The sequence below is a fragment of the Chaetomium globosum genome, genomic scaffold, assembly GCF_000143365.1.
Source record: "Chaetomium globosum CBS 148.51 scaffold_1 genomic scaffold, whole genome shotgun sequence".
Taxonomy (NCBI): Eukaryota; Fungi; Ascomycota; class Sordariomycetes; order Sordariales; family Chaetomiaceae; genus Chaetomium; species Chaetomium globosum.
This window is the reverse complement of record NT_165976.1, coordinates 4,026,484-4,050,870: the sequence shown is the minus strand read 5'-3', so window position 1 is coordinate 4,050,870 and position 24,387 is coordinate 4,026,484. Positions and strand designations below refer to the sequence as shown.

Here is a 24,387-nt window from a genome sequence, read left to right as displayed (position 1 = left end):
GAGTATGTGGTGAAGGAGTTCGAAGTTGACGGCAGGGTCCGGATCGAGAGGTTTTGGGGAATCGGCACCGCATCGACCAATGGAGGGGCCTTGGAGGGATCCGCCGACGTCGAGTCAGGGAATACAAGTGTAAGCAGAGCCAGGTAATCGGCGGCCGCGGGAATCGAAGCCTCAGTGTCATAGTTGTGCCATTTCCAGGCAGTATCTTCGGCCGCGCGAAGCAGCCGGCTGCCCTCGTTAAGGGAGGACCATTCCGCCCCCCTCACACTCCTTGTCGCATCAAACAGGCTCTCCTCGAGGAGGCCAATGTAAGAGGTGCTAGCCAAGAGGGCTACGACAACGATAGTATGGATCGGGTGCGTCGAGGTGAGTCGGGCCAAGACTTGCAGAGGCGGCGTAACCTTCTTGCTCAACCACGAGGGTGCGACATTCTGTGATGCCGGTTGTTCCCCGCGAAACCGCGCGGGCAAGATATTTGCGGCGATCATTATGGTATAGAGGATGCGGTTATCGGAGCTCGCGCGACATCGAACAATTCTCGTGCGGAGACTGGGAGACGTAAACTGATAACGCAATTAGCTTCCGACATCACCCTGGAAAGTTAAACGAGGAGCCCGCCGATCCACAATACGCATTACGCGTCGACGCGCACCCCATCAGCCACAGCGATCACCGGACTGGAGCCCTAGGCCCCTGGGCGGAATCGGAGTAGCGACGGCACCACGTAGTAACGGTAGAGTTTATTATGCGAGCTATGCAGGAAGCTGACAGAAAAGGAGAAGAGGGCATAGGCTTACCAAAGACCAAGGGGCAGGGACTTAGGTTCGCGTTTGTGCGATACAAGCAGTTGCGCAATGCGTCAAGATGTAAGATATACGGCCCAACTGCACTACGTTGAGTACGCTGTGTCCGACTATCGGTTCGGCGACCCTGGCTGTTGAAGTGCCGGTGGATGTGGTTCGAACCGTCTCCTATCGAAGACTATCGCAGCTCGAACCGACGGTCGAGGGGGTAGGCCGGCGTTGGCTCTTGGTTCTTGGTGGGAGTCCCCTCACGCTTGCACAGTGGCGCGGTGTTGAATTGGGCGTTGAGAGAGACCTGCGGGAAACAACCACCGAAAGAAACCGGGCCTCCTCTCGCTTTTCCAAGGCGGTGATCGATCTTTAAAAAAGAATTTCAATCTGATGGGAAAAGACGGTGCATCACCGTTTTCCGCATGACAGGGGCAGCAGGGCTGGGAGGTTCCAGCCTGCGCCATGCAGCCACTGTGTTCCAGCCAACGGCTGCCAGCGATTGGCAGAGCTCCACAGTCATCCGATCCAAGCTAGCGTGGCAAGAAACGGATGGCTTGGCGCAGATGCCGAGCTGTCTCGCGCACTGGCTGGCAGCTGCTGCTGGCGATGCCTGCCCCTTTTCTTTTCCTGTCTAAGTTAGTGCGTTGCTCCACTTTCAATTCCTTCGTTGAGCCCGTTTATTTGGGAGGCGGTCAGGGGCTTTGACATGGAAAGATTGTTCTGCTCCGGATACTAGTATTGTCCTTGACGGTCCTCTTTGTTCTGAGCGACCTCCTCAAGATCGAGATCGAGGGGAAGGTGGCTCGAAGCTGCTTTTACCAGCCGTCCGTCCCCACCTCTAACCTGCAGGAGCCCGCGTGCGAGATGAGATCAGGGCACCGAACGGCGTAGCGGATATTATTGGAGATCGGACGGCGGTTTGCCAGGTGACCCACTGTAGAAACGGACCGGTTCTGGGGATGGTAACGGACCCAGCCCTGGTCTGCCACGACTGCTCTTCTGCGGTGACGAAAGTCTCACTCGTCGTGCTGAACATGCTGATCATGCAGATTCATCGCTTTGAGAGCCCCAACAATCGGTTTTCTGACTGTGTTCTGTCCCACAACATTTGCTATTCGATTGCCAACTTTTGGAGTTGGTCCAAGCGGCTGGGGCATCTCCCATAACTACCAACCTAATTTCAACATGCCCACCAAACCTGTGGCTAGCTCCCAGATCCGTAACGGACTCTACACAATAAGCAGCCCATTGCAGTCTTCCATATCCTCGCTTCATCTGGTCCTCCCAGGCGCATCTGCGCTTTCTCAGCGGCTTTTGGTGTTGGTTGTTGGGATGGTTAAACATATCTTAGCTAAGCGGTGTCTTTCTCTCGCCAAGGCTCTTCAGGCACAGCCGTTCGGTATTCCACTGCCAAGAACAGAAACCTTGCGTCCTTGCATTATCTTATCGTAGCCTGCCCCTCCATGCCACATGTCAAATCGAGGGTTCCGCGGTCACGGAGCACCCGAACCCGTCACACGAGAGGTAACCTGGAATGCCTTTAGCTTCCTCCGCTTCATCGGTTCTCATTGAGAAAAATCTCTGCAAATCATACCAGAAACAGCCCGACGGTGGGAATTTCAGCCGCAAACATGGCCGACCCCGCGTTCCGGCCCGCGCTGTTGGTCATTGACATGCAAGAGGACTTTTGCCCTCCGGTAAGCCATCAAACTCACTCATGACTCCAACTCGTATGATTCCATGAGCCCAACAAACATGTGACCATTTCAACCTTGCAAACAAGTGTTGCCTAGTGCACACTTTCTTGCGGGTCCGCACCGCTACTAAGCGGGTGAGGGAATACCGGGTCGCCTCCGCTGTCTTCCTGAGCATCATGTTGTTTCTGAGCAGCCCGCTTGGTAACATCCACCAAACACATCTCCCCCAACTAAACATCCCCTCACAAAACACCGTTCCACCTAACCATCCGCCCATTTCCCCACCCCCAAAACTAACCAACCAGCACGTCCATAACCAAACACCCCAAGTAACAAACCCAAACAGAACGGTTCCCTCGCCGTCGCCGAAGGCCGTGACATTACCCCCCTGATCAACACGCTCCTCGCCCTCCCGAGCACAACCCTCCCCCTCAAGATCGCCACCAAAGACTGGCACCCGCCCAACCACATCTCCTTCGCCATCAACCACCACGACCCGCCCAAACAGCCCTTCACCGACACCACCACCATCACCAACCCTTCCAACCCCTCCGAGACATACACGACCCGCCTCTGGCCCGCCCACTGCATCCAGCACACCCCGGGGGCCAACCTCATCCCGGAGCTCGACACCACCAGTCTCACGCACACCATCGAGAAGGGCACCGACCCACGCGTGGAGATGTACAGCGCCTTCTACACACCCTTCACATCCCCACGGGTATCAGACAGCGGGCTGGCGGCCCTCCTACGCGAGGCCGGCACGACCCACGTGTACGTGGTAGGGCTGGCGGCGGACTACTGTGTGCGCAGCACGGCGGCAGACGCGGCGCGCGAGGGGTTCATGGCGGTGGTGATCGAGGAGGCGACGCGGGCGGTAGATCCGGCGGGGTGGGCGGTGTGTAGGGGGGAGATGGAGGCGGAGGGGGTGCGGGTAGTGGGGTGGGAGGGGGAGGAGGTGAGGTGGTTGTTTAGGGGGGATAAGTAAGTAACAGGGCACAAAAGGGGGGTTGTGGTTTGGGCGTGGGAAGGGGGCTGCTGGTTGTGGAGCGATGGTGTTGGGAGGCCAACGATATAGACCCAATAGATTCGGGACCGGTAAACGTAACAATTGAGTTCATTCCTCATGCTTCATTAACTTGTATACATTCGAATACCCAGCACGACTGAGCAGGACGGCATTGGCTCCCCAAACTCCTAAAAAGTGAGCTGCTGCCGAATGCCAAACCCCGCAAATCCCCAACTCCACCCCTGAACCATAAACCTACTTACCGACCCACGCGGATCACGCCGGCAGCAATCAGCTTCTGGATCTTGTTGCGAACGCCGGGGTTCTTCATGTGCTCCGACAGAGCGGCGGGGTCGGACTGCGCCTGCTGCAGGATAGCCTGCATCACAGGGTCTTGCATGATGCCCATAATCTATCTCACAGTTAGCATCCCGTAGCAATAGTACCAATACCTCGTAAACTCACCTCAGGGTCCCGCATCAAACGCTCACGGGTCTGCTCTTCCGTCTCGTTCTCCCGCGCCGAGTACATGGCGGAGAAGGCCTTCTGCTGCTGCTGCTCAATCTCCTTGGAGTTGGCGCCGTTGTGATGCTCGGCATCCACGTTGAGGGCCTCAGTGCAAGCATCCACGCACTTGCTGTACTCGCGCATCCCGAAGTAGGCCTGGGCCTTGCGAATGTAGGCGCGGATGAACTTGGGGTCCTTCTTGATGGACATGTCGCAGTCATCGAGCGCGCTGGGGAACTCGAGCAGCTTGATGAAGGCCGCCGCGCGGTTGCTGTACCCTCGGGGGTCCTCGGGCGCGCGCTTGGTCATCTCGGTGTAGGCAGCCACCGCACCTGGCCAATCCGACTCCTTGAACTTTTTGTTACCCTCCTCGCGTGCCTCCTCGGCCTTGGCGGGGTCGATGTACGCCTTGCGCGCCGCCTCAATCTTGTTTCGCTCGGCGGCCCGAACCTTGTTGACCACGTCAGGCGTCCGGTGCTCGCGCAGCGACTTGTTGTAGAAATCGATCGCCTGGGCGAGGTCACCCTGCTTCTCATAAGCCGTGCCGATGCGGGCATAGGACTTGGCGATGACCTTGAAGTCGGCGTACAGGCTGCGGCCCTCCTCAGCGGCCTTGGTGCAGGTCTCGATGCAAGCCTGGTAGTCGCCCTTCTCGAAGTGGGCAGCACCGAGGTTGTTGAGGTAGGTGATGTCCTTGTGGAGGTCCCAAGCCGCCTGGTAGTGCTTGATGGCCTCGTCAAAGTTTCGCTTCTTATAGTTCTCGGTTCCCAGGGCCTTCTCCTTGTCGGCCGCCTCCTTCGCCTTCTTTTTCTCCAGGGCTTCGTCATCCAGCTCCTCCGGCTCGGGTTCAGGCGCCTTTGCCGGCTCGGGCTTCTTAGGGGGGGCCTCCGACATCTGCACATCTTCCTCGGTCTCCACCCGCGAGCCAGAGCCGCCGGCCCCCGGATCAGCAGACTCACGCATCTCCATATCAACGCCCATCAGCACACCAAGGACCTGGATCATCCGCGGGTCGCTGAACAGGTCTTGCATGTTGTTCGGGTTTTGTTGGATCGCCTGGAGTTTGGCCATGAAGGTGGGGTCGGCGAGTAACGAGCTAGTCTTCGGATTGCTGGCAAGCTTCTGGATGAGGTTGGGATCCTTGAACATATTTCCCAGGCCACCCATTGGGTCAGCGCCGCCGCCTTGTACGTTGTTAGTGAAAACACATCCTTAGAATTGAAAGGCGCGCGGGTACACCTACCGGGACCCCCTGCTTCCTGTTCCATGGCCCTCTTGACCGATGCCAGATCATTCTTCATGCCGGCATTGTTCGGGTCGATCTTCAGGCCCTGCTCGTAAGCGTCATGAGCGCCCAGAAGGTCACCCTTCCCGTACAGTGCTGTTCCCTTGCGCCCCCAGCCCTTGGGCCAGTCGGCCTTCAACTCCGTGGTCTTCTCAGCATCACTCAGTGCATTGTCCCAGTCCTTCTTCGAGGCGTATGCGGCCGACCGGTTGCTGTAGAGGATATGGTTGCTGCCATCGAGGGCAATGGCCTGTGTGAACTTGTCGCTACAATCGCTGTAAGCCTCTATCCTCTCATTTGTCGTCCTTCTCATACCAAGCTAAACGGCTAACTTACATGGCGTCGTCAAAGTCCTTGGCGGCAATGGCCTTGTTGCCCAGAGCCTTGAGCTCGTCGGCGGTTGACATGGCGACAGCAACTGGGTGTACAAGGGGCTAGAAATCAGGATGGCTCGGTTGTGTCAAAAATGTCGTTGATCTCTGGAATGGAGCGTCTGGTTACGATCAAGAAAATAATGGGAACTTCCAACGAAGAAATTAAAATGCAGAGACAGCCGCTGCACCAGGCTCGTGGAAAGCTCTGGACTTTCGATGCCTTTCGATCGAAGTCTAAGCTCGTGATTGGTTGTAACGACCGGCCCCACAGCGGCGGGCGGGGTGGTTCTCGACCCTTTGGCGGGGCAACTTGGCGCGGATCAACAACCCCTCAACACCAAATCCTGTCATCATCAAAATGGATCTAATAGTCGGCTCTTCGTACAGCCCTCATTTCCCTTTTTACAACAAGGCGGGCCTTTTTGCGTCCATACTATAACCTAATCACTGCATCTCCAATCTACCTCACGCGGTAACCTTCTCTTGTTCCGACCGACACCAGCACTCGGGACCAACAAGAGGAATGGCTTGCTCGGAAAACTAAAGACAAATATGACCCGCGAGCTTTGATAATAGGTTCCTGGAGGAATAATCCTGAAATGTGTTAAGCAAGTGCAACACCCGTGCTCCCTTGATGACAGCAAGGTCAACACCCAGTCATGGCAACGTTATGTATCGACCAACCGAACGACCCCTGTGATGTAATATTCATGTGATCATTGTCTGTGCTTAGCGAGGTTTTGAATTCTTAACCCTGGCCTGATGGGCAAGCCCCCAAAGTTCTTGCACACTGATCCCCTCCCATTCACTGCCCGGTACCCCCTAATCCAGGAAGCTCCTTCGCCCGTCACCATTCATTCTCGGCCATCACTAGCTCCACAAAAGTATTCGCAGTCATGAACTGAAAGGAAAGAGCTTAGCCTTTCTTCTTTTAAATTTGCTTGCCTCTGGCTTAGGGCTCGCAATGTCCAGTTCTTGGTCCGATTTATGCGCCTCTTTCTTCGAGTGCGACTTAACTCAAACGTTGACGGCGTCCTCTAGCTCGGGCTTCTCCCCGATCGAGATGGATTACGTATTATGCCGAGACCTCTTCGTCCTACGTTAATGTAATCGACTGGCCTTCAATCTTATCCCTCGGTTCCCTGTTCCCATCTGGATGAGGCTGGGCATCAGATTGCCTCAGGTTTTCAAGCGCAGTGCCGATGATGGACCAAGAGGCCGGGATGATTTGACCCAAACCAAACAAATCCAAACAAGGCAAGTACGGGCAAATCTGTGCCAAATCAAGGCAAATGTGCCTTTATATTCGGTTTGTTTGTGTTATGGGGTGCCTTGAGCACTTGTTCAGAGCCCACACATGGACTCATAAATACCTTACTGACTTAAGGAAGGGGGGTAAGGTACCTAAGGTAGGTAGGTATGTAGGTAGGTACCTAGTTAGGTAACTTACCTTCCCACCTCGTTGGTCCCCAACTTCCAACCTTGTCGCAAGGCTACAATACATTACCCACGTTATTTCTTCCACCCGAAAATGGCAACCGATTTTCATTTCTTTCCCTTTCTCCCGTGGGAGCTTAGGGACAAAACCTGGAAATTGGCAATCCGGCCGGCTCTCCCAGGAGCGCACGTTTTTAGCATCCGCGATACCAACGATCCAGAACACGCCGACCCGGAACACCAAACCCCTCGCGATGATTACCCGCACATCTCAGTATCGAGTCTTGCCGCGCCGCGGTGCTTGCCGAGGGGAGTCGACTTCAGCCCGGCTGCGCAGGCAGCAGTCCCGATCTCGTGGGCGCTCAACAACCCATCAACCTACCTTATCAACAGCGGTCTTTGGGCGGCCTGCAAAGAATCACGACTAGCCATCGAGAAAGGGCTTCAAATTCCAGGAGAGCGACGAAGAACATGGGGTTCTTCAGAGATAGAAAACTTCCGGAAGGAACAAGGCCGCTTCACTTTGCCGGAAACGGCCATGTATACAACCTCCGATAACTCTAGACGCTGCTATCTCACTGTCTTCCCTGAACAAGATCTTTTTATCCTACAGTCACACGATATCACATTTCTTAACTGGAACCGTATATGGAATAGGTCAGGCTTCCCATCTCACATGGCCCTGGAATACGACCCCGCGTGGGATATGGAGGTCCCTGGTTTTGAAGATATAGTTTATCGCACCGCTGAAGCGGGTGCACTCTCTCTTTGGTTTATCGATTACCGGATTAAGCGCAATCCGAGATACACAGGGCTCCAAAACACCTACCCCAAAATCTTCTATGCGAGTGGCCGCCGGTTTGTAGAAGTAGAGGTGAACCAGCTTGGAGGCTGGGCTGGGGATGACCGGATGTGGGATGCTGGCTACGAAGTTCCAACAGAGGATATTTACTCTTGCTCTGACTCGTATGGATTTGTCAAGCAGCTCAACACTACTTTGGAGTATCAACGGGAGGACATAGAGTACTATTACCTCAATTGGGTCGACTATGGGCTTCTTGCTTGCGAGTATCTTTGACAAGAGAGCTGAGCCGCTCTCAACTGGACGTGATCCGGATTCCGGGGCCACAAGACCAACCTTCCCAAGCACGCCGTCGAGGACCCGCCTCCAATTTGGCGTCTCGTTGATGCCCCTCGAAGCTACCGAAGTAAGTACCGAGTTAGGTACCTCAGTATGGACCTTAATTCCTCCCCGGTTTCGTATTTCCTATTTGGCCACACAGCCGGACTGGGTGCCCCTTCCTAGATCCATCTCGAAGACAACGTAACTCTCGACTGGTACTGCAACGCACTGGCCCAGATTCAGATCCTTGACGAGCGTTTTGCAACCGCGAAGGACTATCTTGGCAAGGACACTTGGGGGTATCCGCACGAGAAGGTTTGCCGTAGCTACCTAAAGTAGAATTCCTCGAGACAAGCTCCCCAAGTGCACGCCGTTCTTGTGTCCTTGAAATTTGCGGATGTCATCGGAAAGAATTCCCTTGAAGGTCGTTGCTGCTTTACATTGCTCCTCCCGTGACTTACCACTGTTATTTCAGCGATTAATTAGGTTGAATTCCCTCGAGACTTGTTTACTTTTTTCTCTTCATCCTCACCAGCAGCCGGTACGACCCCGCCCCCCACCCCCCGCCTCCGAGTGCCGCCAATCGACAGCTTTTAATCCTATACTGGCATTTCCCATCCATTAGCTTCGGTCGTCGACAAGTATCCTTGAAGGACGCTAACATACCGCCCATCTTCGATAGACGGCTTCCAGAAAGCGCGTTGGGCCGGGGATGCGTAACGCGGCGCAACTCCATGCTGACTCTATATCTTTTTTTTCTGGCGCACAACTACTGGGGTAGTTCGACCATAATGGTCTGGATTTGGTTTGCAATGCTAACACGGTCGTATAGCGTGCGCCTGCTCGATAAGAGTATGAGCTATCGTGCAATATATCCTTCTCAGCCCTCACATCATAAAAGGGACGGGCTGCGACCAGGAACACGAGAGCTGATACTCATATAGAGAAGCACACGCAACACGGCCGCGATACCGACAACAGTACGTAGTCACTTCCTCACAGCATGTTGGTCATTGGAGCCGTTTCTCTTTCGTTGCATCCACACACCTTCGGCGCGAGTGCGCAATTACTACCTACATAGGGGTTTGCCCCGGTATTCCAGGCATTCTCTCGTTGTGCTCAATAGGTACTCTCTGTCACCTCCCTCCTTTATCTCATTCACTCGACATTTTTCCCTTGCGATGGTGGCCTCCAGTCAGCACTCAGCCAGGAGCGGGGGTTGGAGAACCTGAATCCCATTCTCATTGTGCAATACAATGCCTCCGATCCGGCATTGACTTCGTGTGTATCACCAGCAAAAAAGCCCTCCTGTCCGCGTCACTTCGCACATGTGGAAAGTACTCCACGAGCGCCGACTACCCCTTTTCCCTTGACCTCCTGTCCCCTAGTTTCAATGAACTCGTGGCCAATCCAAGCAGCACTTCTTTAGAGAGCCGAAGATCTAATTTGCCCTTCTTCTTCTCCCAACCTTGCATCTTCGCTGCATCAACCATATTGAGCCTTCAGGTTGCTAACTACGTGGCAGACTCAAAACGTTAGACCCCTTTTTGAGACAACGGCACTTCAGACACCTCACGCAGGCCGATCAGTCTCACTAACAAGGCATTGTAACGCTACCTAGGGCAGCAGCAGCAGCAGTGCCAGCAGCAGCAGTGCTGCCAACGGGGAAAAAGTCGTTAAGTATTGCTGTTTCCTTATGGACTTATGTCCGCCCTTGCACTGTTGTTTTCTGATTAGGTATGCGTGCTTGTGATTAACAATGATGTTATTAGCGCAAGAGAAAAAAGCGACCCCCCGGCGGCGGAGGAAACTCCGGCCAAAAAGGTATGTATTATATTATAATCCTGGTATTCCGCGCCATATGGCAATCGCTGACCTCTTAAAGCAAGGGCGGCGGTAAGTGCAATATTCCTGCAGGCTGGTATCGAGAGAGCCCGAACGATTAGCTCACCACACCTCATCTGATAGGAGTGCGAATACGAGATGCAGGCAAGACATCCAAGCAGTGATGCCGAACTTATGAACTACACCACTAATTTTTCTAGCGACTAAAAAATGAAAGAGATGTGAGTATCCCTACCTGCTGGCATTGTTATTTTGTGGCCAAGCTGGCTGAATCTCGCTACAGCATTGTATTAAGGAGGCCGCGGTAAGTCTTCCTATCCCAATACCTACAACGACACTTCACGGAGCCAGGATGCTGAACGTTGCTTCGCCATATAGAAGTGGAAAATGGCAGTTGCCGTAAGTTGCATTTAACTCTTAAGTAGCCGCAACGTTTAGTATATTTTGCTAACTAGTTAGGTATGTGTAGAACAAAACCTCTGAGGAGGAGGGCCGCCGCCGTAAGTCGCTCTCCTTCAAGCAAATGGCACGGCCGGATTTATTAATGACTCATGGCAGAAAATACAAAGCTGAGGTGATGGCGGGACGACTTTCCTTTTTTTGTTGGGACCGGGCGCGGCGGTGCAAGCAAGAGCTCAAATTATTAGAAGCAACCTTGACCCAACGTACCATTGGACATCAAAGACCCTCACCTGGTGGAGAAAAGCAGCCCGCAAAGTGTCGAGGTCAACCAACCCTTGTCGTAGGAATGGAACGAAAGGAACTGCCTTCATTCTTTCTTTTTTCTATTTCTATTGTTTTCCTTCTTTTTTCTTTGGTTTATCTTTTTTCTTCTTGTTTTCTCTTCATTTTCGTTTTACTGTTGTTTTCTTTACCTAGTTTTTTTCTTTTCCTTAGTTAATTCCGATTTTCTTTTCTTTTCTTTTGTTCTTTTCTTTTAACTATTTAGTTTTTTCTTTCCTTCATTTTACCTTTTCTTGTCATGATTCACTTTCGTTTCGATTTTGCTCCCTTTCATGTATTTTCACTGAAGTTCTTACATTTATCTTTTTACTCGGTTTCTTATCACCTGTTTCTTTGTTTCTTGATTCTTTGGCTCCAGTCCGTCACGCTGAGCAAAACGACGTCCTTACTAAGTAGGCAAAGGACACGGACACCGTATAGACCATATGACAGATTCCTTCAAGTTACGAGTTCGGCTTTTCCCTTTAGGCAACTGGTCGTGTCACGCTTGTCACAGACCACCATGAAGTACCGCGGCGGCACCCGCATGTTTGCGTCTATGCTGTATCATGATGTAGAGAACATTACGGTGTATTATGGTCATCTAAAGTTAGAGACTTAACCATCATGGTACTGTAGTGTGTGCTACCCCCCTTGTTTTGAAGAAATCGAGGGCAGGATGTAAAGCGAAGCCGGTCTAGTGGTTCATCCAACACAGAACAAGTGGTCACCGCTTGAGCATGTGCACGTGTGCCTGCTTCTGAGAGGGAGAAGGGTTAATCATTGTTACAGCTCCCCAATTGTGGGCTACGACGCTACCGATATGCTACATCTGGCCATGAAGTTATGATGACTTACGGAGACGCTTCGTGAGGTTACCCAGTATATATTGCCTGATGTAATTTCGCCGTCACCGCTTTGAGGATACCAGGGATTCAGTCCAAGGGCAAAATCAGTCCCAATAACAGGTAGATCTCCCTGATGAAGCTCGCATCCCAGGCTCGTTTTCCGCATCTGGAAAGCTCTGGATATCATGGCCAATCAGCACTCAACATTGGGCTTGGAGATTTTGAATCAGATTCAATGCCAGGTTGAGGCTGACTGAGCACCTATCGTCTTATCCAGGCAAGATTCTCACTTCAGTGCCATAAAAGGGTGCAAAAGAGCCCGACTTATGTGAGATCTTCTTTACGGAAGACGATGGTGGCATTGAAACCGGCAAGATGATCAACACACAGCACCTCATCATTGAGGCCACCTCCAACCCAACACTGCTCATCGGCAGTGTTGCGATCCTGGTAAGAACTCTCACCGTCAACCACCTGAAGTCCACAACCCCCCCAAATTACATCCATCAGCCCCCGAACTAACACTACCACCACCCCCCCACCAGCTCCTCACCTATCCCTTCCTCACCCTAACCTACAACCTCCTGCTCCACCCCCTCCGCCACATCCCCGGCCCCCTCCTCGACCGCGCGAGCCCGCTCCCCTGGGCGATCCGCCACGCCCTCGGCACCTCGGCCTTCCACACGGAGCGCCTGCACGTGCGGTACGGCGCCGTCGTGCGCATCGCCCCCAACCACCTCTCCTTCACGTCGCCGCGCGCCTGGCGCGACATCTACGGCTCGCTGCCGCGCGATGGGAGCTACACCAGCGTCTGGCCCGAGGTGTCCAAGAGCAAGACTTTCACGTCGGCGACGGATGATCAGGAGGAGTCCGTTATTCAGGCGGGCTTCCATGAGCATGCGCGTCTGCGGAGGGCGCTGGCGCCGGGGTTTACGGACGCGGCGTTGCGGGTGCAGGAGAGGGTGTTTAGGGGGTATGTGGAACGGTTGGTGGGGAAGATTGGGGAGAAGTGTGGTGGTGGTGGTGGTGGTGGAGAGAAAGGGGCGGTGATGGATGTGGAGAAGTGGTATAATTGGACGACGTTTGATATCGCGGGGGAATTGGTGTTTGGGAGTGCTTTTGGGTGTCTGGAGAAGGAGGAGTATCACCCGATGGATTGCGTTCCTGATGGGCACGCTGACGGCGGCGGCGGCGATGGTGTCGATTATTTATCTTGGGGGAAGGTGGTTGGTCAGAATTCTGTTCAAGACGGTTGGGCAGAAGTCGATCTTGGCTTTGCGGGAGATGACTGAGGAGATGGTTAGCCACCGGCTGGCGAATGGATGAAAGGGGTAGGGATGACCCTGTTTGGAGTTGTTCTCGTGAAGCATCGTGAGGAAATGGGGTATGTTTGTTGGGTTTGGGAGACAGACCTCCTCTCCTTATTTTACTCCACAGCAGAGGGCAGTTGCTAACCAACCTGTGACAGAACATCTCCTTCGAAAAGTTTTTAGCAACGGCCTGGTTCTCACCCTCGGCGGGTCCGAGACAATAGCCACCACGCTCTGTGGAGCAACCTACCTTCTCCTGGACAACCCGGAAACGATGAAGCGGCTCTCCCAGGAAGTACGTGGGTCATTTAACAACGCGGATGAAATCACTGTCAAGGCGCTATCTCAACTTCCCTATCTGACCGCGGCTATCAACGAGACTTTGCGCATGTACCCACCGGTGACCTCGGACTTGATTCGGGTGATTCCCCCGGAAGGGAAGAACATTGCTGGCCACTACGTTACCGGAGGTGTAAGTGCCCACTCAACCCCCAGCCCACAATATGCCCCTAACTTGAACAGACATACGTGGAGATCCAGCAATGGTCAATCAACCACAGCCCGGACAACTGGGTTGATCCCTGGACATTCAACCCTGACCGATTCCTTCTCGAGGACGACAAAGCAAGGGAGGCAGGCAATATTCTGGAAGCATCTCAACCCTTCAGCTGGGGGCCGAGGAATTGCCTCGGGCGCAAGTAAGTGGCCAGGTCCTGATTTGAAGTAACAAGTTAACAATCATAGCCTTGCATATGCGGAGCTACGTCTGATGCTCGCTCGCATCATCTTCGACTTTGACATGAAACTGGCGGGAGACAGCGGCGACTGGATCGGACGGCAAAAGACGTTCCCACTATGGGCGCGGGTGCCACTTAATGTGCACTTCACGCCTGTCAAACGGGGTTAGAAATGGTGTTGGGTATTTGTAGAAGCTTAACTAGATTCCGTCTCGCCTGTCGAATAACCTTTTAATTTATGATCCCTCAGCTCTCAACCATCCACGTCCGGTCTTGCCCCCTTACCATCCCACCCCGATGACTGGTACACACTCCTCACTCAAGCCGAGCAGAGATGGGCACAGTCCTCAACCTCCGACAAATCCCGGTACACGGTCGAGTACACGGTGCTAGTAATGGCGTCCTCCTCCGAGCCATCATCAGCACCACCCACCACGGGCGGGCTGGTCACGGTCGGCTCCGAAACATCCTCGGAACCCTCGGTGGGCTCAGGGTTGGCGGGGACCGAAGCAGAAGGGGCGCTGGGCTCGGCGCTGGGCATAACAACGACACTGGTGGCAGACTCCTCGGAGGACGGCGGCAGCAGAGAGCAGGTGGGGGACACGGTGACGGTGCTGGTGGCGGTCTCGGTGACGGTCACGGGGTGGCAAGACGACTCGTCCGGCGGCGTGATGGGGCCGGCACCGTGGCAATCGCCGTCACGGATGGAGAACTTAGGGGTTTGGGCGTGGATGACGAAGACGTTGGTGCCGTTGATGGCGTTGCTGGGGGTGGGTTTAGCCTGGGTACATGAAGAACAGGGATGACAAGTATTTGAACTTACAATTGGAAGCCCCACGAGGAGTTCACATCACAAGGGACAGTAACCTTGTGCTCGCCCTCGGAGGTCGGAACATCGGAAGCAACCTGGGTGTAAAAGGGGGGCCAGTCGACAAAGTTGACCAGGAAGATGCTGAACACGGTGGGATCAGTGTCGACACTGCTCCACTTCACGCTGTACGTCTCCCCCTTTTTGAGGGTCGAGTTGGCGAACGGCTCCTGAAACTGGATGGCCGAAACGAGGGGCGCCACGAGGGCAAAAAGTGACAAGACACGCATTTTTGTTATTGCGGTGGCGGCGGACAGATAAAAGAGTGACTGCTGCCAGACTCGCAGGAGGTAAGGACTGTACAAGTTGGATGACGAGAAACTGAAGATGTCGGGGACAAAAAACGGCTGGGCACTGGCGGGCACAAGCCTTCTTTTGTCAATACGAAGTCCCTTCCCAATGGGTCCCACTCCCCACAAAGCCAGTTCGTGATGCTCCACCCCTGAGTCGGGTTAATGCCTGTCAAAGCGGATGCCCCTGAAATAACACGAGGTCCCATAAAAATAATGGTTGTGGGCGGGAGTCATAGCTTCTTGTGGCGTTGCACGTATGGGTTGAAATGGAAGGAGGTGTGGTTTACCTGGATAGCACTGCCCGTAGTGATAACTCAGGATTAAAGACGCCGATCCCGTCAATCGATCTACACATCCCGATACGCGAGGCCGATCGTCCACTTGGTGTGGACGTGGTAGGGCATCTGGAGGGCATCAAGTGTGTTTGACAACGCTAGATAATGGTTAGCTCCAGTGGTTTTGTCAACCTCGTTTACCCATAGACGATGGGTAAGATATCATCACCGGGGGCCTCCGGACCCGTGCCAAACTGCCCGTGATAGTGGAGCGACGTATCAGAGGACGGTTGGTGTGTTTACGATAACTCATATTAGTTTCGTACTAGTCTCCCTATTATTAGCACGCTGGAAACCAATAATACCTGTTCAGTCGCCTTAGTTTTAACAATGTATCATCATTGCAGGTAGGTAAGTAGTCCTGTAGCTGAGTGATCAATACCCTCGCCATCCACCAATCCAATTTCTCGTGTTCCATTAGTCCGCTTGTCGAATTCACTCTTCTCCCTTTTTTGATCTCTTGCGATGCAAATTGTTACAGCAAGGCCGACGTGTAAAGCTGTTCAAGTCGAGCTCATATCACCAATGGTTGACTCCTAAGTATGGTTGTTCGACACACGGATTATTGCGGCTTGGGTGGGATAAATAACTATGCTAATAAAATGATAAAGTCGGCATACCTAGATCACGAGCTGACCAGGAGCCTGGCTCGATTCGAAGATCTTGTCATACCTACGTTCAGATCCTCGATGACGCTGCGTTACACAAGTGATAAGATAAATGAGACGCTATGCAACCGTTCGACCCCCTTTCGACGAGATGCTAACGATAGTTAAAGTCGAGGGTTACACCTGGTTCGGCCGGACAACAAGAATCCGGATGTCCGACGCCCAGCAGCTGCACGAAACTGCGGCTGACGGAAAGAAGAACCGGCGCATGAGCGCATGAGTACCCGGACATTCTCCCACAATTCAGGTTGAAAGTATTCGAATCCCTCTCCGAATCCTCGCATCACTTATCGCATCATTACAAACCAGACTCCAACCCCATCACCATCATCACCATGCGCCTCCACACGCTCCACGACCTTGACAAGACCGAAGGCACCGTGCAACTCCGCGCCGCCTCCCCCCCAGCCTCCACCACGGAGACCTCCCCACCACCCACCTTAACCTCGACCTCAACCTCGACCTCGACCTCGACCTTCCGGAAACCCTCATCCTTCCACCCTCCCCCCCTTCCCCACCGACCCCAACGACCCGCTCCGCTGGCCACGGCACAAGAAACACACGGCCTTCCTCTCCATCTGCGCCTTCACCTTCCTCACGAACTTCGGCATCGGCGGGCTGGCCCCGGCCTTCTACCTGCTGTCCCAAGAATTCGACAAGACGCTCGCGCAGACCAGCGACCTGCTGCTGTGGCCGATCCTGGTGCTGGGGGCCTTCAACTTCCTGTGGGTGCCGGTGGCCAACCACGCCGGCAAGCGGCCCGTGTTCGTCTTTTGCTCGGCGCTGCTGTGCGCGTGTTTTGTGTGGGGGGCGGTGGCCCGGTCGTTCGAGTCGCTGCTGTGGTCGAATGTGATCGCGGCGTTTGCGGGCGCGTCGACGGAGGCGCTGGGCGCGAGTATAGTGAATGATTTGTATTTTCTGCATGAGAGGGGGATGATGATGGGGTTGTATATGAACTTTATTTCGGGCGGGAATACACTGGGCCCGTTGGTGTGTGGGTTTGTGATCACCGGGTTGAGCTGGCGGTGGCATAAGTGGATTGCGGTGATCCTGACGGGGGTCAACTTCCTGACGGTGTTGTTGTTTGTGCCGGAGACGAGGTATTATCGAGATGGACCAGGAGATGGTGCTGGTCAGCCGGGGGAGGTGAGGTTGCCATCGGCGGAAACCGTTTCTGGCGATGGCGAGACGGGAAAAGAAAGTCGGGTGGACGGAGGAGGTAACAAGGAGGAGACCCACGCTGCTCCGACAACAGTACCCAAGAAGACTTGGATACAAGAGCTCAGCTTGTGGACAGGAACCGCGCCAAATACGAACCTCGCCAAAATGTTCGCCCGGCCGCTGCCCATGTTTGCCTATCCTTGTGTTATCTACGCGTTCCTCGGCTACGCCGTATCGCTCGTGCTGACGGTGTCGGTCAACATCCTCAACCCTTTCGTCCTACAAGCGCCTCCATACAACTGGTCACCGATGATCAACGGTCTGATCAACATACCCGGCTTTGTCGGGAATCTGATGGGCAGCTTTGCGGGGGGATTGTTGGTAGATGCGTTCTGCGACTGGAAGACCAGGCGCAACAAAGGGGTTTTTGAGCCGGAGAGCCGGCTGTACCTGTGTGCCCTCCCGCTGGTCGTCACCGGAGCAGGATGCCTCGTCTTCGGGTATGGGGTGGAGAGAATGCTACCTTGGATCAGCCTGTTCCTCGGGTACGGCATGATCTCGGTCGCTTTGACGGCGGTCCCAACCATCACCATGGCATACGTTTCTGACTGTTTGCTGCCCGTCAATTCGGATGCGTTGATGCTCGTCAATGGTGAGGATGTCTGTCCAAATACCTGCCACTAACACACATTAATGCTAATAATGCTGACCTTTAGGCCTCAAAAATGTCGTGGCTTTTGGCTTCCTCTACGGTATCGTGCCATGGGTCGAAAAGGTTGGCTACGCTGCGTGCTTCGGCACACAAGCCGGCATATTTGTCGCCATCATTCTTCTGGGCATGGTGTTTCTCATACCTTTTGGTGGGAAGATCCGACATATTCAAGCCCGGTGGCGTATTATTTTGTAAGAGGCGCGTAAGTGAGTGGTGGTCTGACAATGGAAGTGTCCTGGAATTTGAACCGTGGATTCCAGTCTCCAGGCTGCACAGAGGGTTGGCTGGGTGGCTTGGTAGGGCAAAATGTTTGACTGGAAAAGCGTGTATCGCATTAGCGGCATTCGGAATATCACCCTTCTAGCCAATTTTACACTTTTGCTTCATCTCTTTTCTGAGCCTGCCTGCCTGCCTGCAGCGGCTGTTGGTGCTTTCAACAATCATCCCAATCCAGCACGACTTCAGCTCGCCGACAATGCCAAGTCCCGCCGCCCGAAGTGGAGCGGCCCGGTCCATGCAAGGCTCATCGCGACAGTGGGGCCCTCGGAGTCATTCCAGGATTTCATCCAATGATACGCGCTTTCTTTTTCGCAAGGCTGTGACTGATGGAGGGGCAACATTTCGTCAACTAAATTTCCAGCCGCCAGGCACAGGCATCCTGATCTCCCCAACACACGCACTACACACACCTTCCACAAGTCAATCCACCAGACGATTACGCCGGATATTTGCACAAAGCTTGCAGATATTACCCCGATATCCGCTGAGAGCAATTTGAACTCGGTTCTGCCACTGCGGCCATTTGCGCGTGCTGCCTTGAATTCACCACGTCGAATTGCCTTCGCGCGACCGAGCCGCAATGGCGAGCGACAAGGGAGATGACGGCGCGGCGAAGCTCCAGATCCTCAAAGATGCTCTCTACGATGAGATGAGGCAACATGGATCCGAAGCTCGCCCATTTTCACAAAAAGACCTCAATGACCTCAACATCATCCCCAATAACGATGTCAACCTCCTTCTTAGCGTTGTCCAGCGGCTGTGCGATGACAAGCTCCTGGTCGGCATAGCAAACCACCATGCAGGGATGGCATGGAGGTGGCGTAGCAGGGAGGAAGCAAAGAAGTATGTCCTTGGACCCATCCCCAGGTGGCATAGACAGCACATTGACGAGTGCGAATAGGTACACATCATTACCGAACGACGAAGCAGTCATGGTGTACTCGATAATCGACGAGGCCGGCGCCGACGGCATATGGAACCGGACGATCAAGAACAAGCTCAACATGCACGAGGCAGTAGTGAAGAATTGCATCAAGTTCCTCGAGACAAAAGGCTACATTGCGAGTATGAAGAATGTCGAGCACCCGAATAAAAAGATGTACATCAAAGCCACCCTCCGGCCATCCGAACGAGCGACCGGTGGCCCCTGGTTTACGGAAGGTGAGCTGGACACAGCTTTCATCTCTGAACTCGAGGGCATCGTATTCGAATACATCAAGACCAAGAGCGCATACCGGGGATCACAACCAGTCCCAGGCGGGGCCGCCGCCTCCGCCGGAGCCACAAAAGCCCCTAAAAAGGGGGTTGTCACAGCAGGCGAGACCACCGCGCGCGGTACAAAACGTTCCGCCACCGAAATTTCCAACGACGACGCCCCAACCGCCACCGGCCGTGCAGCCAACGGCAGCACCGCCACGGGCACCAAATCTCGCGCCGTCTTCCTGCCCATGCCAGCCGGCTACAAACACTACCCGACCGTCGCCGAGATCGCCAAATTCATCCACGACACGGGCATCACCAACAACACGACCCTCGGCGAATCCGACATCCAGCAGCTGGTCGACGTGCTCAGCTACGACGGCCTGATCGAGCGGGTGCGCGTGGGCCGGCGGCGCGGCTACCGCGTGGCGCGCGCCCTCAAGCAGGACACCGTGCCTTTCCACAAGCGCCAGAAGGAGCGCGAGGCCGGCGTCGGCCTCGACCTACCCCTCGTCCCCGGTGCCGAGCCCCTCGCTAGCGGCCTGACCGAGGCCCCCTGCGGCCGCTGCCCCGTGTTTGACCTGTGCGAGGAGGGCGGGCCGGTCAGTCCAAGTAACTGTGTGTATTTCTTGCAGTGGTTGGATTTGGAGGATCCGCCGAAAGCGGCGGCGGCTAATGTGGCCCTCCCTTTCATGAGCGACGGCAGTGCTGTTTATTGGCGTGCGGCGTGATGTAATGGTCTAAGCATAGAGGTGGTGTTGGGTTTGGTAATGATATCACTTGTTTCATTTTTGACGTCCAATGTGTAGGTAGGGCTCTGGACTAGTAGCACGTTACTTGACGAATTTGCCAAGTTCACCGTGAGCAAAGGCAGGGCTGCAACTGGATGCATTGATTCCGGGTGCAAGAGAGCCCCGAGGCTGCGTGCAAGATCATCCTAATCGAGACTAGCTAATTATACGAGGTCTCGGGATCATCATCCCGGCTATGCCGCTCGTTCTCAAGCGTCAAGGGCACCACAGTCCTCGACGGTGGGCTTCTTCCAGCTCTTGCGCTTCTCGGCCTCCTCCCTGCTCAAGTTGTCTTCGACGGTAGCCTCCAGGCCTTTGACAACCTTCATGGACGCCTCATCAGAGACCTCGCCGAAGACGACGTGCTTGCCATCGAGCCAGCTAGTGACAACGGTGGTGATGAAGAACTGGGAGCCGTTGCTGCGAGAGAGGAATGAAAGTTAGCGTACTTTGCTTCGTTTCCACGCCCACAGATGCCGGGTATTCTTACGTGTTCGGGCCGGCGTTGGCCATAGAGAGCAATCCGGGGCGGTTGTGCCTCAATTGGAAGTTCTCATCCGCGAACTTCTCGCCGTAGATAGACTTGCCGCCGGTGCCCTGAGTCAAGTTAGCTCCACTTCCGAAATCATCGGCCATCATGGGAATGCTCACGTTGCCGCGGGTGAAGTCACCACCCTGAATCATGAAGTTCTTGATGATGCGGTGGAAAGTGGAGCCCTTGTAGCCGAAGCCGTTCTGGTGCGTGCAGAGCTCCTTGAAGTTCCGCGCCGTCTTCGGGACAACATCGTCGTAGAGAGTTAGGTTGATACGGCCTGTCTGCACTGTTGGGTACGTCAGCCAATGCGCCTAGTAGCACATTGTTGGTTCATCGAGCTGAAGCCACATGGTTTCCGAGCTACCGGAAAGGCCATTTTGTTGCCAATGGTTCATGTTCGCCCAGGTCATCAAGATACAAGAGTTATTCGGATAATGGAAAAGGGATAACTAGGCGAGGGGAGATGAAGCAGAGAGGAGGAACTTTGAAGCCGCCTACGTTTGACCTCCGCAGTGGGCTCGTCGGTCGCATCGAGGACGGGCCCTTCCCAGGAGACGTCAAAAAAGCTGGAGTGCGTAAGCAAAAGCCCCAGGCATCGGGGATAGAACGCTGTTACTCACACGTGAGATCGAGACTCAGACATGGCGGAAGATACGGAGAAGGCTCTGACAGAGATTCTGATGTTGGGTTGAAGAGATGGCTGGACTGAAGTGAATTGACCGGATGAAAGATTGCGAAGGAGGGAGGAAGGTCGGAGGGAAGAGCAATGGCGGGGTAGGAGGGGTCGAAACATTTTCCGCTGAGGGCAAGTGGGTTAGCATCAAGACCTGACCAACCAGGAATGGAAGCCGAAGTGTGGGACGATGAAGAGGACGGGTGAAGAAGCTCGTAGCCCACACGTGATATTCTGAGGGGTTGTCGCGCAAGATCGAATCGATCGGTGCTTCCAGCTCAGGCGTGGCAGGGCATCGTGGTGGGGGTTTCCATCCACTCTGCGGGGCTGCTGTGTAAGGGTATTGGGCAAGGGGAAGCTCTTGTGCCAAGGAGGTTGCAGCTCCCCACACCTAGCTATGCTGGCAGCTCTCTGATGTCGGCGCTTGCGAAGCGGGAAAAGGATAAAAGAGCCGTGCGTCCGAGCAGAGCACAGGCTTCTTTCAATTCCATAAATGAATGGGAAAAAACGATCTTGACATGGCGTTTTCGGATCAAGGCGGAACTTGGGCCCTGACATTCAATGGGTGGCGGCTCCTCTCTGGCCTTGCAGATGGGGTCCTTGCCACTTTACGCTCGGTTTAACTATAGGAAAGTCGGGAAAGGGATACCGGGGCGGTCGAGCTCGAGAATAACGGCTACTGACAAAAAGTGACTCGACGAGTGAGGAATGACATGCAAGAAAGGTGGCCTGAAGTCTAGGTGCAGTCATGTTTTGTGACGGGAGGTACCGAGCCGGAGAATGTGGCTCAGCAGAAGCTCCGAAGACGAACAGAAGAAAGTCCCAAGGCATAACAGACAAGAGAGAAAATACGTACGGCTATATGGGACCGAGTCCTCGGGTTCAGAAATAGTACAAGTTAAAAGTACACAAGCGAATTGAAAGGTGGCTGGCGGGATGATGGAAGAAGTTGGAGATGGTCATGGCCGAATTTTTTACTTGGTCCCAATGCGAGCTCAAACCTTGCTCCACCACAGCCCGGGCCGTTGGCTGAACATCCAATGCCTTGAACCTGAGGCATCCCGGCAATAGGAGGGTTCCACTCATACCGCGTGAAGGGGTCTTGGCAGCCTGGCGGAAATCGCAAGGTGTGGCCCCTTGTCAGCGCTGGTGCCCATCGAGCATCCTATCGCAAGTTTCACGAAACTATCAACGAACGAAGTCGTCGCCGCTTTGCCTAAAGCCGACACCACGCACCGCTATTCTTTCTTGCAAATTTTTGAGTCGCATCGTGTGTTTAGTTCGGGCTTCGGCCACGGTACCCTGCCCACCATGGACCTAAACAACATCAAGAAGCAGGTCTCGAACCTAACGCTGTACGACCTCAAGGCCGGCGTGCGGAAGATGCAAAATGGTAAGTTGGCTGCCTCAATGGCTATGCCTTGGTTTTTTGCTTGGTCATGCTGATTGACTTGTCCGCGTAGCCGTCATGAACTTCACAGAGATGGAGGCTAAGGTTGGCCACTGTGAACTTGGAGGTAACAGCGCCGTACCTTCAACTAACAATCGCTAGGTTCGCGAAGCAACGAACAATGAACCATGGGGCGCTTCGTCAACCCAGATGCAGGAAATTGCCGATGGCACCTTCAACTAGTATGTCCCTTATCGGGGTCCAATGCAGCGAGCTGCAGACTGATATTGTTCCTAGCCAAACCCTGAACGAGATCATGCCCATGATTTACCGGCGATTCACGGAAAAGTCGGCCGAAGAATGGCGGCAAATCTATAAGGCGTTGCAATTACTCGAGTACCTGATAAAACACGGCTCCGAACGTGTCATCGACGATGCCCGATCCCATATTACGCTTCTCAAGATGCTGCGCCAATTCCATTTCATTGATCAGAACGGCAAGGACCAAGGTGTTAACGTCCGGCACCGCGCCAAGGAACTGGCCGAACTTCTCGGCGACGTTGAACGCATTCGATCAGAGCGCAAGAAAGCACGCACAAACAAGGGCAAGTTCACCAGCATGCAGAGTGCTGGAGGATTTGGCAGCTCTAGTCGCTATGGTGGGTTCGGAAGCGACTCTGGTTACGGCGGCGGTAGTAGCAGCTCGACGTTCGGCGGATACTCTGGCGGCGTGTACGGCGACGGGGGTGGCTTCGGAGGCCAATCCGACGATTACCGCTCCACCCAGGGGCGTGGAGACAAGTTCGAGGAATACGATGAGTTTGACGAAGGAGAACGACCTGCTGCGTCGGCGAGCGCCGCTCGGGTGACGCGGGATACTATTGAGCGGGCGGGCGTGAAGCGAACCACGGAACAGCCAAAGAAGAAGGAACCCGAGGTGGACCTCTTCGACTTTGACGAACCTGCCGCTCCGACCGTGCCGGCTGTTTCTGCCCCTGCCCCTACCAACCCTTCCGGACTGGCGGCGCTTGATAGTGGTGCCACCGACGACGACGAATTTGATGATTTCCAGTCCGCATCGCCTCCCAAGCAGACAGCAGCTCTCCAGTTGCCTCTGGCCGCACCCAAGCCGGTATCTGCGCCTCAACAGGCGAATTTGAGCGGGATGGTCGCTTTGTCTTCTATCTCCCCACCCCCGAGCTCCACTGCCAGCCCGGCCGGCAACATGTCGGCTTTCTCTACCCCCCTCACTGCGAGTACGCTCTCCACGGCGGCGCAGGCGCCTAAGCCGACTGGATACCAGGCATCTGGACCCAATTACTTCTCCTCAGTGCAACCTGCCGCTCCATCTTCGCTCGGAGCCAAAACATCTGGTGGCGCTCCAACTACTAAGCCGGCCTCGGGGGGAGACGCTTTCGGTGCTTTGTGGTCTCAGGCAAGTGTTGGCATCAAGAAAAACACGCAAACCGGGCCGGGTCCGGCCATGGGACAACTTGCAAAGGAAAAAAGCAGTGCCGGGATCTGGGGTGCCCCTGCCTCGACAACCTCGAGCAACACTGGAGCGGGTAATAAGCCACTCGGTAATGGACTCGATGACCTTCTGGGTTAGCATGAAGAAATTTGTCAATTTTCGTGCTTGATGCAAACCTCGTATACGAGGTATTATCGAAATACCGGGTTGGGGGGGAGGGGGGCACTACTGTGGTGACGGGACTCATGGTTCAGGGTGGTTGACACTGCGATGTAATGTTTTGTGGAGTTTTCCACGGACAGGGAGGAGTAACGGCGCATAA

General features: G+C 54.4%; 9 protein-coding genes across 9 annotated transcripts; 6 read left to right on the top strand and 3 right to left on the bottom strand.

Annotated features, from left to right (window-relative positions):
- Positions 1-3,759: 3,759 nt before the first annotated feature.
- Positions 3,760-5,699, bottom strand: CHGG_01309 (uncharacterized protein; the record flags this gene model as incomplete). The annotated part of the gene is made up of 4 exons (XM_001220529.1): positions 3,760-3,912; positions 3,966-5,191; positions 5,251-5,558; positions 5,629-5,699. 4 exons carry the CDS (start codon positions 5,697-5,699, stop codon positions 3,760-3,762), a joined length of 1,758 nt encoding a protein of 585 aa, XP_001220530.1.
- A 1,498-nt stretch (positions 5,700-7,197) lies between these two features.
- On the top strand, positions 7,198-8,565 carry CHGG_01308 (uncharacterized protein; the record flags this gene model as incomplete). The annotated part of the gene is made up of 3 exons (XM_001220528.1): positions 7,198-8,171; positions 8,251-8,311; positions 8,410-8,565. 3 exons carry the CDS (start codon positions 7,198-7,200, stop codon positions 8,563-8,565), a joined length of 1,191 nt encoding a protein of 396 aa, XP_001220529.1.
- A 1,858-nt stretch (positions 8,566-10,423) lies between these two features.
- Positions 10,424-10,644, top strand: CHGG_01307 (uncharacterized protein; the record flags this gene model as incomplete). Its single annotated transcript, XM_001220527.1, has 3 exons — positions 10,424-10,470; positions 10,541-10,571; positions 10,630-10,644. The coding sequence occupies 3 exons, from the start codon at positions 10,424-10,426 to the stop codon at positions 10,642-10,644; spliced, it is 93 nt and encodes a 30-aa protein (XP_001220528.1).
- A 1,373-nt stretch (positions 10,645-12,017) lies between these two features.
- Positions 12,018-13,881, top strand: CHGG_01306 (uncharacterized protein; the record flags this gene model as incomplete). The annotated part of the gene is made up of 5 exons (XM_001220526.1): positions 12,018-12,092; positions 12,188-12,872; positions 13,111-13,424; positions 13,475-13,650; positions 13,860-13,881. 5 exons carry the CDS (start codon positions 12,018-12,020, stop codon positions 13,879-13,881), a joined length of 1,272 nt encoding a protein of 423 aa, XP_001220527.1.
- A 127-nt stretch (positions 13,882-14,008) lies between these two features.
- Positions 14,009-14,787, bottom strand: CHGG_01305 (uncharacterized protein; the record flags this gene model as incomplete). Its single annotated transcript, XM_001220525.1, has 2 exons — positions 14,009-14,453; positions 14,513-14,787. 2 exons carry the CDS (start codon positions 14,785-14,787, stop codon positions 14,009-14,011), a joined length of 720 nt encoding a protein of 239 aa, XP_001220526.1.
- Positions 14,788-16,188: 1,401 nt separating this feature from the next.
- On the top strand, positions 16,189-17,921 carry CHGG_01304 (uncharacterized protein; the record flags this gene model as incomplete). The annotated part of the gene is made up of 3 exons (XM_001220524.1): positions 16,189-16,233; positions 16,409-17,666; positions 17,731-17,921. The coding sequence occupies 3 exons, from the start codon at positions 16,189-16,191 to the stop codon at positions 17,919-17,921; spliced, it is 1,494 nt and encodes a 497-aa protein (XP_001220525.1).
- A 664-nt stretch (positions 17,922-18,585) lies between these two features.
- On the top strand, positions 18,586-19,936 carry CHGG_01303 (uncharacterized protein; the record flags this gene model as incomplete). The annotated part of the gene is made up of 2 exons (XM_001220523.1): positions 18,586-18,848; positions 18,907-19,936. The coding sequence occupies 2 exons, from the start codon at positions 18,586-18,588 to the stop codon at positions 19,934-19,936; spliced, it is 1,293 nt and encodes a 430-aa protein (XP_001220524.1).
- Positions 19,937-20,482: 546 nt separating this feature from the next.
- Positions 20,483-20,907, bottom strand: CHGG_01302 (uncharacterized protein; the record flags this gene model as incomplete). Its single annotated transcript, XM_001220522.1, has 2 exons — positions 20,483-20,731; positions 20,896-20,907. 2 exons carry the CDS (start codon positions 20,905-20,907, stop codon positions 20,483-20,485), a joined length of 261 nt encoding a protein of 86 aa, XP_001220523.1.
- Positions 20,908-22,515: 1,608 nt separating this feature from the next.
- CHGG_01301 (uncharacterized protein) lies at positions 22,516-24,203 on the top strand (the record flags this gene model as incomplete). Its single annotated transcript, XM_001220521.1, has 4 exons — positions 22,516-22,597; positions 22,668-22,699; positions 22,757-22,836; positions 22,892-24,203. 4 exons carry the CDS (start codon positions 22,516-22,518, stop codon positions 24,201-24,203), a joined length of 1,506 nt encoding a protein of 501 aa, XP_001220522.1.
- Between the last annotated feature and the right edge of the window lie 184 nt (positions 24,204-24,387).